The 13,504-nt window shown below is 52.6% G+C and overlaps 1 protein-coding gene across 9 annotated transcripts in view; it reads right to left on the minus strand.

The window, feature by feature from the left end:
* Window positions 1–3,827: 3,827 nt before the first annotated feature.
* Window positions 3,828–13,504, minus strand: part of SIK3 (SIK family kinase 3) — a 241,884-nt gene continuing 232,207 nt past the window's right edge. For all 9 annotated transcript variants that reach the window (XM_025893384.2, XM_025893385.2, XM_025893381.2 and 6 more), the window contains 4 exons: window positions 6,930–7,093; window positions 5,893–6,025; window positions 4,765–4,935; window positions 3,828–4,049 (listed from right to left, as the gene is read on the minus strand). In XM_025893384.2, coding sequence (XP_025749169.1) covers window positions 4,778–4,935; window positions 5,893–6,025; window positions 6,930–7,093 — 455 coding nt within the window. In that variant the 3' untranslated portion in view covers window positions 3,828–4,049; window positions 4,765–4,777. The remainder of the gene's footprint in view (window positions 4,050–4,764; window positions 4,936–5,892; window positions 6,026–6,929; window positions 7,094–13,504) is intronic.

The following is a 13,504-nucleotide window of genomic DNA, read 5'->3' on the forward strand; positions in this document are numbered from 1 at the left end:
TTGTTCACTAGTGTGTCGGTCTACTCCCGTTTCGTTGGAAGATGTTTGCCTCAAACTAGCTCAAGCCCCTCATTACTAGGATTTGGGAGGGGAAGGAAGGCTTTGTACATGTCAGAATCAGCCCGGGCGCCAGCCTGTGAGAGGCCTCGAGGGCCCATGGGTTGCATGAGCTGCTTAGCAAAGGCCCACCAGTGTGGGCCCTTAGTCCCAGCACCCTCTTTCCTTGATCTTGGGACTCTCCAGAGTGACTGTTTCTGAAGAAGGTCACCAAGCCCCGACCCTGCCCGCCCCCGTCCCCGGACACATGCTGGAGAGCTGCTAGCCGACTGCAGGAGTGGATTTTGCTCAGAATGATTAGGGAGCGACTCATTTCACAATTCCCGTCCCCATGTCATACTGGTCAGTCTACACCTGGGAGGACTCTGTCCCCTGCTAGGCTTGGCACATAACAGACACTCAACAAATATTTGCTCGATGAATGACACTGGCACGGGAAAGGAGCGGTCACCAGGACGGTAAAGGGGCATCTGAAGGTGTGGGCCTTGGGAGGAGACCCAAGAGTAACTAACTCTTGAGGCTTTGGCCTTGTATCACAGACCCCGCTCAGGACATTTGAACGGAGAGACGGGAGACCTGGGGCTGGGATGGTTCAGACGGAGCAGGGGAAGGGGCCCCCACCCCCATGTTTCCTTTTCGGCAATTGGGTCGCAGCTCCTGGTGAGAGAGCCCCAACTTAGGCCCTAGGGCAGGGCCCTGTAACCTGCCAAACGCGACTCTCTCCTGCCCTCCGGCTCAGGAGACCGAGGTGCAGGCAGCTCATCTGTGGCCAGCACGAGTGGAGGCACGCCGGCCCTCTGAGTGCTCGCCTCCGCGGTCGGGGTGGGGTGGGGGACAGCACGAAGTCAGAAGGAAGGGCCGGGAAGGATCTGCGGGCATGGCTTCTACCTTCTAGAGCTCAGATCTCTGGCCTTTCTCCAGGAGGGCAGCAGCCTCCTTCCTCTCGAAGCTCAGCCCACCTCTGGCCTGAAGGTGCCCGGGCTGATTTCACGGGGGGCAGTGCCACCGCAGAGGTGGTTATGAGATGCAGAAGGCACCTGCATGTGTCGCTGCGTGCCTCCAGAGACGCTCACTCAAGCCTTCCAGGAATGTGTACACACTCAGACGATTTCTAGGAGACCCTTCTTGGAAGGCTCTTTCTGTTCTAAACGGTCCCGCGGTGACCTTCTTGTCCACCATGGGTGCCGACGCTCTTCTAGGTTCCCTCTGCCTACTCTTCTTTCTACAAACCCAGTATTTCCAGCTTCAGTAATCTTTCTTCACAGGAGCGCCTCAACCAGCTCTCTCTTAGCCAGGCCTGGGGCCATGCTGGAAATTCCATCCTGCCCTCTGGAGTCCCGGTGCGAAAAAAGAGGAAAGCTAGAAATGTTCCATCCCATCACTGGGCTGATTGGGGTCGCTTCGCCAAGGCCCCAGGTCTTTTAGGACCTCCTTCCACTCCTTGAAAAGTACCCTCCCAAGGAGTCTGTTTTCCCTCTGACTCGGCACACTCAAAGGCTCCCTTCTGAGGGGGCAGAGTCCAAGCTGGGTGACTGGGGACACAGTGTGGGCCGAGTTTAGGCTCCTAGAGAACGCTCCTTGACAAGGTGGAGTGAGATAATGGATTGCTCAAAGCTCCACCCTAGGCTTAGTAGGCCTCTTCAGCCTCCACCCTCCACCCACCTGGATGCTTCTGCCAGCTAGACTCTGAACCACAAGGCAAACAGTATATCAACATAAGATCGTAATCAGGTTTTTATTTTCACAAACCCCTACTGTCCAACCAAGGTCTTAAGTTGTAAGTTTGTAAGTTGCCCACCAGGGGGGAAAAAAAGACGAAAAGTCTTAATGCCACAATTTGGGTCTGGAGTTCTTTTTTAATCCGTTTTTAGTTCAACATAAATGAGAAAGAAAAAAATACTTCTGACATTTTCAAAGAGCAGAAATAGGAAATTATATTCATATACATTCAACATATACGGCGCATATCGGTTACTACGATACAAAGCAATGATCTTTTACAAGTGTAGTTCGCAAGATGGCACGGTTAACGGGCTCACTGGCTCTCACCCGGGGGTCGCTGGCAGAGGGCAGCCTGTTCTTCCATCAGCACAGTACCATGTAAACAGAACAAGCTGAGCGCGGGAGCGAGGGGGCGGGGGGCGGGGGGGCGGGTTGCGGGGGCTGGGAGCTGGAACAAGCCCAGCGAAGTCACACAGTAGCTGTTCGGGCCTTCCGGGTCGCCTCCTTCTGGTGGGAGCTGGAGGCCTTACCAAGCGGAGGGGAGACTGGGGACCATGGAAACGTGGGACAGATCCCGAGAAGGGCTCTCGCGTTGGAGAAATCCACTCGCAGGACCTCGGGTCCAGGAGCTGAGCTGCCAGATTCCGTGAGGACAAGCTGCATGGGAATCCTGTCAGCAACATCAGGACGGCCATGCTGGACACCCGCTTTCTTCTGTGCAAATTCAGGATGAAAGACTAGGAGCAGACGGGGGACCCTTCACTTTGCTTTCCCAGGAAAAAGGATCAAGAGTCAGAATATTGAACATCTCCTTCTTGCTTTGAAGATGAGGAGGAGATGGACCAGCTGCCGTCAGCCCCCAGCCAGCAGAGAAGACTTTGGTTTCTAACGGTGAAGAAACACAAAGAGAGTGGCCAACGGCTCGCTGTCACGTGCGCACCGTCTCCCCGGGGGTGGGGGCGGGGGGCCACTACACCTGTCCCTGGCACGGGTACGAGCTGCTCACGAGTACAACGTCTACATCAAATACTTGGGGCAGAAGGTGCAAGTCACAATTCAAATAGAACAGAATCTGGTTAAACGTTTCTCTTTTAAACAAAAATTCCTTTTGTTTTTATTTATTAATAATAATAACAATAATAATAACAATAATATCAACATTTACCCAAAACAATTCCTACATGATCAAGAATTAAAATAGGGGCTGAGGATGCCCAGGGAGGAGGAGAAGGTTAGGAGGGAGGCAGGGCCCAAGACCACCCCCTGTTCTTCTTGCCTGTGTCAAAGAGGCTGACAGGGAAAAGCGTGTGCGTGTATGTGTGTGTCCGAAGAACCACCGTGTGCAGCACAATATAAAATGAGAATGACAGGTGACGAGCATCGTGCACCACTGCTGGGTGTTCAGTCTGTGGGTAGGACCCGCAGGATGACAAAGGCAACCAACTTTCCAGGTTGTAAGAGGGGAGCTGAGTTATACACCAAAGAGAAGGCTCCCACCGAGACGGTCCGCCTGGCAACCGCTCAAGGCCAGGCCACCCTCGGCCTCCATGCTAACGGTCTGATGCGATTTGGGCCGCGCCAGAGACGTTTCTCATGGGATCCCAGCGGTAAAGACCTTCCCAGCTTCCTTCCGGGCTTGGGGGCTCTTTTTGTTTGTGTTTGGCTCTCTTTCTGGTCTCCAAGTGCCAGGGGCCGTCACCCCTTCTTCTCTCCCTTTCCCTAACCACTAAGATTCCAGACTTGTTGTCCGTTAGTATTTGCCCCTGTGGATCAGCAATGCGAAGGCATGGAGGCCGCTCTGGGGGTGGAGGCAGGGGAGGGGCGTGGCTCTGGGTCTCCAGCCTCGGTAGTTTTAACTGCTTTGTTCCTCTGTCTCAACAAAGGAAAGAAAGAGATAAAAAGGAAAAAAGAGAGGGAGAAACAAAGAAGAAAAGAGAGAAAATCACCTCCAAAAGAACACATACCAAAAAAAAAAAAAAGAAACCAAACCAAAACCAAACCAAACCAAACCACCAACTCAAATATACCAAATACACGTTCACAAAGGGTGACAAACATGGATATCCTGTTTATTTCCTTGGTGACTTGGTCATACAAGCATACATGGCAAAACCCCCTCAGAACCCAAAAGAACCGCACACTGATGAACCAATGTGAGGTCAGGAGCCACGACATTCTGGGTGGACAGAAACACAATGGCAATTTGGCGCAATGCTGCTAGATACTGTTGGTTTAAAGTCAACCTTTTCATCCCCGAGCTGTACACAAACCTGCAATGGAGCAGACACAGAGGATTAGTGCGCAGCAAAAGGCTCGGACGTTCACTTGAAAACTTTCACAACGTGCAACCGGCTCACTTGACCTCAGGTATTTCAAGAGGGCTGCCACACTGAGGTCCGAAGATGGGTTGGCCAGATGGCTTAATGTTCATTTACGGGCTTCCGTCAGAGTTTTCAAAGACAGAAGCCATGCTACCTCCCGTGTGTTCAGGCATGACTCCAGCCAGGCTGGTCAGTGTACCTGTTTTCTACCACTGGCCTCTGATCGTTCCCCTGTCTGGGATAGCCTTCCACTTGCAGCACAGCCTTGGAAACTATGGCTGGACACGTTTTCTTGCTGAGTTTCCTGCTTTGGGACTGAGGTCAAGGACTGTCTTCTCCTTATTACCGCGGCCAGAGGTCCCCTGTCCTCCGAAGCCCCAGCTCACTTCCTGTTTCTATGTTTCCACGGCACCCTCAACATGTGTCTTTGCCCCGTAATTAAACCTAGGGACTATGGCCAGCATGCATTCTATATGCGCCCTACCCGCTCCCCGGAACGGCTACACGGCTTCGTCTGACAGGCCAGGAAGAGGCGAAGACCAAGGGGTGGCGGGGAGTGGTGCCGTCAAGTTCGCTGGCCACCCCGCACAGAAGGCAGCCCCGGACAGATCAGGGGCTGGCACTGGGCCCAAGGGCTGGGTCGGCCCTGGCGGGCGATACTCACTGTCCGGTTCCTGTTACACGCCTGCCTGTTCCATGCTGAAGGAGACCTCGGGGTGCTTGTAGCTGAGCAGGATGTCTGTAATGCACGTGGATGGGTAGCAAGAGGAGTTTAAATGCTGGCTGCCATCAGTCAGGTCTGGGTGCTCGTGACCAACTAGACTCTCCCTGCATTCTGCAAGACCAGAGAGAACATGTGAGACTTGCAGGGAGCTGGGGGGTGGGCGTGGGAGGTGCGCAAGGGGGAGAGAGGAGGAAGAGAAATCGGAGCCCCCTGGAGCCGGACTCCCAGGCCTGAATTCTAGTTTACAGCGGGCCCTCCGTGTGTTCAGTGGCTGTGGGCTGGGCCAGGATTCTTCCCGTACTCTCGCAGGGTTCCACTTTGCCCTGTTCCTTTACTATCTCCCACCTCAGGCACTATCAACCCCTGCAGTGTGGAAGCAGACAGAACTGCTTCTGCAGGAAGATTTAGCTCTTGAAGGGAGCTGGTAATTCTACCGCTTGCAGGCCCAGGCGATGTCCTAAGCACTTTAAACTCACTAAGCCAACTAAGGCTCACAGCACCATCTAGAATCTAGGCTCTATGGTTTCTGCCACTTTATGGGAGGGTCCTCCCAGGCCAATTTGGCTGGCCACATCGTCTGGCCACGATCAGAGGCCAGTGGTAGAAAACAGGTACACTGACCAGCCTGGCTGGAGTCATGCCACTTCACCTCAGAAAGGTGTAGTGCCTTGTCCGTGGAGCCTGTAAAGGGCAAAGTTAGGATTTCTTGCAGACCTGTCCATTCCAAAGAGCCTATGCTTTGTATCTGTTATGATGCCCTCCCTTTACTGGTGCCAAGGAGAGGGAGACATAGTCCCTTACAACACAATGCCCTCTAATGAGAACTAGAAAAGTAGTTATTAAAGCAGTATCTTATCGAAGCATTACAAAGACAGATGTGATACCCCTGCACTCAACCAGAAGATACTTTGTGTGCTCATTCTCGATGGAGAGGAGTGGGAAGGGCTTCGGGTCCAGACCCCTTGGGGAAGCTCTGGCTTCCCATCTTCCCATGGACCCTTTCTACAGAAGAGGAGAAGAGTCACTAGTGAAGGCGGGGAGGGGCGCCCCATGCATAAGGCCCCTTACCCTCATTTTCCCCATCTTGAAACTGCTGGCTCCCCATGAGCGAGGACTGACTGAGAACCGCGTCCGACATCCGGGCAGAACTGAGTGCTTTCCCAGCCACGAGACTCATTCCCGGCAAATTATCCAGCTGCACCTGCAGAAAACAAAGCAGGAAGAGAAGTCAGGATACCAGAGAATGTGCCACTCTCGGGTGACCCCCAAAGACAGCGGTTCCCTCGAAGAGAGCGCAGGCAAAGGGCAGCCTCAGGCACCCCTCCCAGGCTGGACCACCCAGACTCCCTTCCTCCGCGGTGCCATCCAAACGGGGAGGCTGTACGGGCGACAGCGCAGGAAGCTGCCTCACCTTCCCCCATGGGGTGGGAGTGGGTGGGGGAGGACACGGCAAACCTCAGCTGGTGGTCACATGCCCTTGGCAATGACATAGCCTTCCAAAAACCAGGTTTCTGACCTATTCCCAGCGCCCCGAGGACTTGGTCTTAGGTCAGCGCTCCACATCAGCCCCGTCCAGCACAGAGCCACCAGTCCCAAGTGGCTACCGAGCACTTGAAGTGTGACCAGTGTGCCTGAAGAACTAAATTTTTTACATCTTATTTCATTTTAAATACACATAAATTTGGCGGGCCACATGTGGCGAGTTGCTACTGTACTAGACAGTGCTGCCCTAGGAAAGCAAAGGTTTCGTGAGCGGGATTAGTTCCCTTTATCTGAGTAAGTTCAATGGAGCTGTCAGGAAACTAACCAAGAGCCTAGAAGTTCATCTGCTTGGGCTGGAGCTTAGACCGTTTGGGGAGAAGTTCAAGAACTCAGCCCGGAAGGAACAGAGAGCAACTAGTCTTGATTCCTCAGTCTAAAGTTGGGAGCGCCGATTCGACTAGTCTGTGAGGCTGATTCAAAAACATGCTTGCCTAGCTCCCAGAGGTGCTGGACCCCGGCTGAGAAAACCGGAAGGGCAGATGTGACCCCCCCATTGCTGAGTTCTGTTGTCAAGGTGGGACGGGCAGGATCCCACTGCTGAGAAGCAGGAGGGGCCAACATACATAAGCATCATCACTGTTCTGGATCGTGTGGTGTCTCTGGAGGGTCCGGGGCCTGTGGTGCTCACTGACAGAGGGGCGTGCTGGGTACCCAAGTCCATTGTGATCAGGTAGCTCCATTACTTGTCCTGGAGAACTTCTATCCATGCAGCTCCCTATGACAGACTCTGAGGAGACAGAGCAAAAGAGGGTCAGCAGATCTCGAGTTTCTCCCAACATTGTCAACTCCCATCAAAGAAATGTCTTGCCAGAGGCAATGAGCAATGGTGAGGACCACATGGGCATGATCTGCAATTCCTCAGCCGCCTAATGATGGTGCTTAGAGGAGCCTGGACCCGGGTGCCAACCCCAAGTCCTATGGCAGCTATGAGCCTCTTTATGGAGGGATCATAAACCCTCCCGAGAAAAATTCCACACAATGGCAATTGGACCTTTTTTTCCCTCATTCCTCTGTTGATTTGACAGTGCTGTTTCCCCCAAACCTGCATGCACACAAGAATCCTTCTTGGAGCTTTCAGGAACCTCTATGCCGAGAGAATGGCCTCTAGTCCGCGGACGCCTTCTCCATCCTTCCCTGGCTTCCACCTCAGTGCACCAGCTCGGGCCCCTCTTCCACGTTTTGAACTGCCGTCCCCAGCTGCTTCCATGGCTCCTCCACAGTTTATTTTTCTACCTTGCCCTCCTCTCTCTCTCCTCACACTTACTTTGGTAATATCATCTATTTTCACGGCTTCAACTATATTGCCTCTAGGTAAAGAATTACTGAAATGCTCTTTTAATAAGCTCCACATCTGTAATTCCAACTATTTACTAGATACCTTTCCCTGGAGAGCTAACCGACATCTAACACTTAAACACGCCCAGCTCCAAACTCATCAACACCTCCCACCCCGGGTCCTTTTTCAGACGTAAGTCTTATTTTGGTGCCTATTTTCCTAATCTTCCAGACATGAGCTCATGGGGTCCCCCATTGACTCCTTCCTCCTGGTTCCACATCACCTCAAGGTTAACGGATCTACCGGTACAATGTTGGTCACTTGAGTCCCTCCCTTGCCAATCTCACTGCTTCCTCGGAACTCTTGCCTGGATTACTAACCATCCCTCCTCACCATCCCTGGACTGCCACTCTACAAAGATCCATCTTTTCACAGAGTAGCCCAAACTTTGTTTTCACAGCGCTGTCCCAGCCCACTTTCCAGTGAGCACCTTATACTCCTTCTCCCCCACATGCTAGCCTCTAGTCAAATGGGAGCACTTGACTCTTCCCCACCCACTCACGATCCCAAGCAGGTAGCCTCCCTGCTCTCTCTCCCTGGAAATGCTTGCTTCTCCTTCCGTTCCAGCCAATCCAAATCAACCCATCCTCCTACGTCCGTCTCAAATGTTAACATCTTGATGAAACTTTCCCTTTCAAACAGAAAAAAGATTTTTGCTTCAAGTGCCAGAAAACTTTATAAAACTTTATTACTCTAACATTATTCCTGACACCAAGTTCAACTGTGTATTTGCTTTAGCTGTTCCTATTAGCCTGTGAGTTCTCTGAGAACAAGAATTCTGTCTGTGAGCCTTCAGTGTTCCAGAACACTGTCCTACCCCCAGTAGGTATGTAATACTTAGCTCTTTAATGGATATTAATAAATGCTCTCTTTATATGGGCTGGTATCCTGTCAGAGTCATGCACCCTGCAGACTAGATTTTGGAGCAAAGAGAGTTCGAGAGGACTGAATACTTCCTGACGACCAAGGTGGTCAAGAAGAATACCAGGGCCACACCTAAGTTGACAGGACCCTCCTGGGTAGCACTTTTGGCTCCAGTCCTTAAGAGCCTGGCACTCGAACATACGTTTTGTTTGCTTGCTTGATTTTTTTCAGTCAAAGCTCCTTGGCCACCACTGGGCTTATCTTCTGATGAACTCTACCTTGGCGAGACCAGGTTTTTTAAAAAGTTGTCAATAGGAGACATGGCCCTAACGCTAACCATGCCATTCCAATGTTTATTTGAATAATGAAAGTAAAATGTACCGCATGAGTGTTGGGTAAAGGGTTTCAGGTCTCCATATTCAGAAGGTCTCCCACAGCAATCGAGGTCAGGCCTGGCTGGGGGGCTGAGGGAGGACGGGCTGGGAGGGGAGCCGACTGACGTGCATGTGGCTGGTGATGCAGCGTATTCCGGACAACAAGAGGAGGAGGGAGGCTTCCCAGCTGCCAAAGGTGCAGGAAGGCAAGTGAGAAATCTTTTGGAAGTTCTCTGAGCGAAGAGGCCAAAGACACAGCTAGAAGCCAGTTCTTTTGCTACTGAAAGCTCAAAGCCAGAAGAGAGGGGATGAGCAAGGAAAGCCCCCGCCGGGCCTCGCTGTGTGGGCCAGTCCTCACTGATCTGAGCCCGGCCGCCCGGGGCCCCTCCGCGGGCACAGCTCTGGCGCTCGGCCCACGACGGCCGAAAGCCGCGGGCAGGGTGCGGTGCGGCCCGGGCCCTGCGGTCTGCCCTGCCAGGAAGCGACACAAACAGCGGCGGCTTGCTTCTTCGAGGTATTTCCTAGGGCCTGTCTTCTCCTTCCGGGCGGCTCACACCACCCGCTCACTTCCCTGCGGTTCTTTCCTGCTGGACGCCAACCTCATCCGCTGCACCTGCTTGCTCTGCCCAGGATGACACGAGAGCTCCCCCGTTTGGAGAGTTCCCCAAACGTGAGGCGACAGCAAAGCTACCAAAACGTACAGGTTCCAGATCTTGATAGTGAGCTCCTTCCCACCTCTTCGAGAGTTTATAGTCACCTTTCCCTCTCTTTTCTTGAACTTTTTATTCCCGAGAATGGCGTTTCCCCGAACCCAAACACCCACCCTCGCCTGGGCCCTGCTGCCAGGAAGGCTGCGCTCTTCCTAGGCCTCACCCGGGGGGTGGGGGTGGGGGGCCAGCAGGCCTGACCAGGGCCAGCGCGGCGGAGCCAGCGATTGCTTGGGAAATCGTGCAGCGAGCCTTCCCGACTCCCCAGCCTAGAACTCAGGAGCACAAGCTTTGGGGTCGGGGAGGCGTGGGCTTGAATCCCGGCTTCCCCAGGACTCCTGAGGAGTGGGACATCGGGCAAGCCGCCGGACCTCCCTGGGTCTCAGTGCATCGGTAAAGCAGGGCTCACTCCGCAGGTCCCAAAGCGCTTGGTGCGCCGTGAGAGCTCAGCCAAGACTGGGATCACTCATTACACTCATTCTGGAGGTGTTGGTTTTGAGGGCACAGGGCATGCTGAGCCAGCTGGCAGACACAAACAGGAAACCCCGCTTCCAGAATTGTGGGGACAATCTGCCCATATGTACAGGAACAAAGGAGTTACAGACACTTTAACTTCCAGAGATTGGTTTAGGAGATTGGTTGAATTTCCTCTGGTTTAGGAGAGACAAATGCAAGTTAAAAACCAGATGAGGGGCGCCTGGGTGGCTCAGTCGTTAAGCGTCTGCCTTCGGCTCGGGTCATGATCCCAGGGTCCTGGGATCGAGCCCCGCATCGGGCTCCCTTCTCCACGGGAAGCCTGCTTCTCCGTCTCCCACTCCCCCTGCTTGTGTTCCCTCTCTCACTGTGTCTCTCTCTGTCAAATAAATAAAATCTTTAAAAAAAAAAAAAAAACAGATGAAAACACAGATTAACAGGAGTTAGGTGACAAAGTTTCCGTATAATGCACAGGCTGAAGCGCCGGCAGGACTGGTGCGTGGTGCAGAATGGGAGGCCAGGAGGCATGACGGGAAGAAGGGAAGCCCGGGAATCAGAACATTCGACGTCGGGGTCCAGCTCCATCCCCGACAGGGCACAAGCCTGGCTCCCACACGTAATCTCAATGATTTCCCTATCTGAAAAATGAGGGTTGTTGGCGGGCTCCAAAGACACGACAGGTGAAAGCTCTCGAATAAACTAAGGGATAACACGAGTCAAGTGTCCTTTTTAATAAGAATGCTGAGTCCTGAGTCCCCAGTCCTTTGTGACTCTCCACAGAGACCTGCCGACCCGTGGAAGGGGTGTGCAGGGGCGGGGGCAGGTCAGGTGACTAACCTACTGACCGAGGGACAGGAAATCCAGGCTCCCGTCTGTGGTCCCTTCTGCCTCATGAGCAGCTAGAGGAACGGTCATGCTCACCGAAGGCGACAGAAATAACGGGGCAGAGAGGACCTCCAAGGGCAGCGTTCTCGGGTACCGACCAAAGTCAGGCGCAGAGAGTGCGGGGGCGGCCGTGCGATCATGCGGGGGGCACATCCCACATCCCCAGAGGGCCCCTTGCACACTGCCCCCCTGCCCCGGGGACTCCGGGGGCGGCTTGCACAACTCTCTATTGAATCTGTCAATGTTGACTTGCCCTTACTCATTTACTGGGCTCTAAGAGAAAAGGAGAGCAAAAATGCCATGTGTGCCTATTCCTCTCAAAGGTTCTGAGGGGTGAACCCTCCCGTCCTGTCATTGTTTCACCCCTCTGTGGGCCTGAGTCCGCAAATATTGCTGAAGCTGATGAAGCTTGGGGGTGCGTGGAGGATGTGGTTTCTTTGTGAGTTCAGTTGGTAATCTCACTGTGTAAACCCATCATGCTGTTGTACTTGCAAAGTAAAAAAAAAAAAAAAAAAAAAGTATCCCCAACAGCACAGAAGGGAGATAAACCTTCTTTCTCGTTCTGGAGTGGCAGACAAGGGAGATCACAGGCAGCATGGGGCATGGACTGTGCTGGAAGCTCGCCACACTCGAGACACGCCTCTGGCATGTTGTGTGTTTGGCGCCCCGGCAGGGCCTGGCCCCGAACTGATTGGTAGCAGGTGGCCACAGAGGAAATAAGACTATAGTGGACTATATCACCACTGACCCCTGTTCCTCTAGCCTTACGAAATTTTAGGAAGATCTCACTAGCTCTATTCCTTAATAATTACACCTCTTACAGCACTCATTCTGTAGCACTTCAGGCTAATGCTGTTTATGAGCTTGTCCTCCTTCCCCCAGCAGAGTGTAAGCCCCCTGAGGGCAGGTTCTTTCTCTTTCCGCCCCTGCACCCCCCGCGGCTCCTACAAGACCATCTTGTGCAACCCAGTCCTTCAGTAAACTGCTGAATTTGCCGTCATGGGAATAACAGATGAAGGGTCTTGGGACTAGTATGTCACTACACAGAGATGGAAGGATCATTCAAGGACAGCGGGCATTCCTTTCTGTCCAAAGAGATAAACAAGCACGAGCCTCCCCCACGGGCCTGCGGAGGGTAGGCGGGGGAGGAGAGGGGCCTAGCATTAGAACCCCTGTTGGCAAAAGTGGCAGCCAATTATCTGGTGGTTCTTCGGTAGGGTAACACTATGAGCGCTCAAGTTTTTATTTTTTTTTATTTTATTATGTTAATCACCATACATTACATCGTTAGTTTTTGATGCAGTGTTCCATGATTCATTGTTTGTGCATAACACCCAGTGCTCCACGCAGAACGTGCCCTCCTTAATACCCATCACCAGGCTAACCCATCCCCCCACCCCCCTCCCCTCTAGAACCCTCAGTTTGTTTTTCAGAGTCCATCGTCTCTCATGGTTCGTCTCCCCCTCCGAATTCCCCCCCCCTTCATTCTTCCCTTCCTACTACCTTCTTCTTCTTTTTTTTTTTTTTTTTAACATAAAATGTATTATTTGTTTCAGAGGTACAGGTCTGTGATTAAAGAACAGAATCATGTCAGGTTAAAGCGGGAAAAGACGGTGGAGCCACAGTTTCTACTGTAAAAGGGACTGTAACATATATATAGACACACACACACACACACACACACACACACACAAAGGGTGGCTGTGGAAAAGAAAGGAGTAACGGAGCTGAGAGCCTCAGGCATGGAGCAGAAGTACTGCAGACATGAATCCCATCCTCCTTCTCTTTGGGAGCATTTAGCTTAACGTCCTCCGTTACACTGATGAGGAAAGAGGAGACGTGATGTGCCGGGCCCACGGTCATGGAGGAAGCTCGTGTTGTCTAAGGTAAGGACAATGGGGACACCTCAGGGGAAGACATCATTTTAAACACACAGACGTCCACGTCCGCGGGTGCCTAGAACTCTTGAGCAGCACGGGGCTCCCCGAGGCCAGTCGTTTCCGTATTGCATTATCTCACTACACTGGGTTATAAAATCACAGTAATCAACTCGTGGCTTTATTCATTAAAGACAATTGTAGAGGAGGGCACGTTCTGCATGGAGCACTGGGTGTTATGAACAAACAATGAATCATGGAACACTGCATCAAAAACTAATGATGTAATATATGGGGATTAACATAACAATAAAAAAATTAAAAAAAAAAAAAGACAATTGTAGATGTGGCTTCAAGAGTCACAGAATAGGAACAGATGTTAGAAGGAGACAAGATGAACAGTATTCAAGCAAGAAAAGGCATCCTCTGTGGCCAAGTTAAAGAGAGAGTTTAAAACTGAGGGTTGCTGGGGGCGCCTGGGTGGCTCTGTCGGTTGGGCATCTGCCTTCGGCCCGGGTCGTGATCCCGGGGTCCTGGGATCGAGCCCCGCATCGGGCTCCCTGCTCCGCGGGAGCCTGTTTCTCCCTCTCCCTCTGCCTGCCGCTCCCCCTGCTTGTGCTC

The sequence above is a fragment of the Callorhinus ursinus genome, unplaced genomic scaffold (genome assembly GCF_003265705.2).
Source record: "Callorhinus ursinus isolate GAN/ISIS: 27379988/994484 unplaced genomic scaffold, GSC_fseal_2.0 scaffold19, whole genome shotgun sequence".
In the NCBI taxonomy this organism is placed as follows: domain Eukaryota; kingdom Metazoa; phylum Chordata; class Mammalia; order Carnivora; family Otariidae; genus Callorhinus; species Callorhinus ursinus.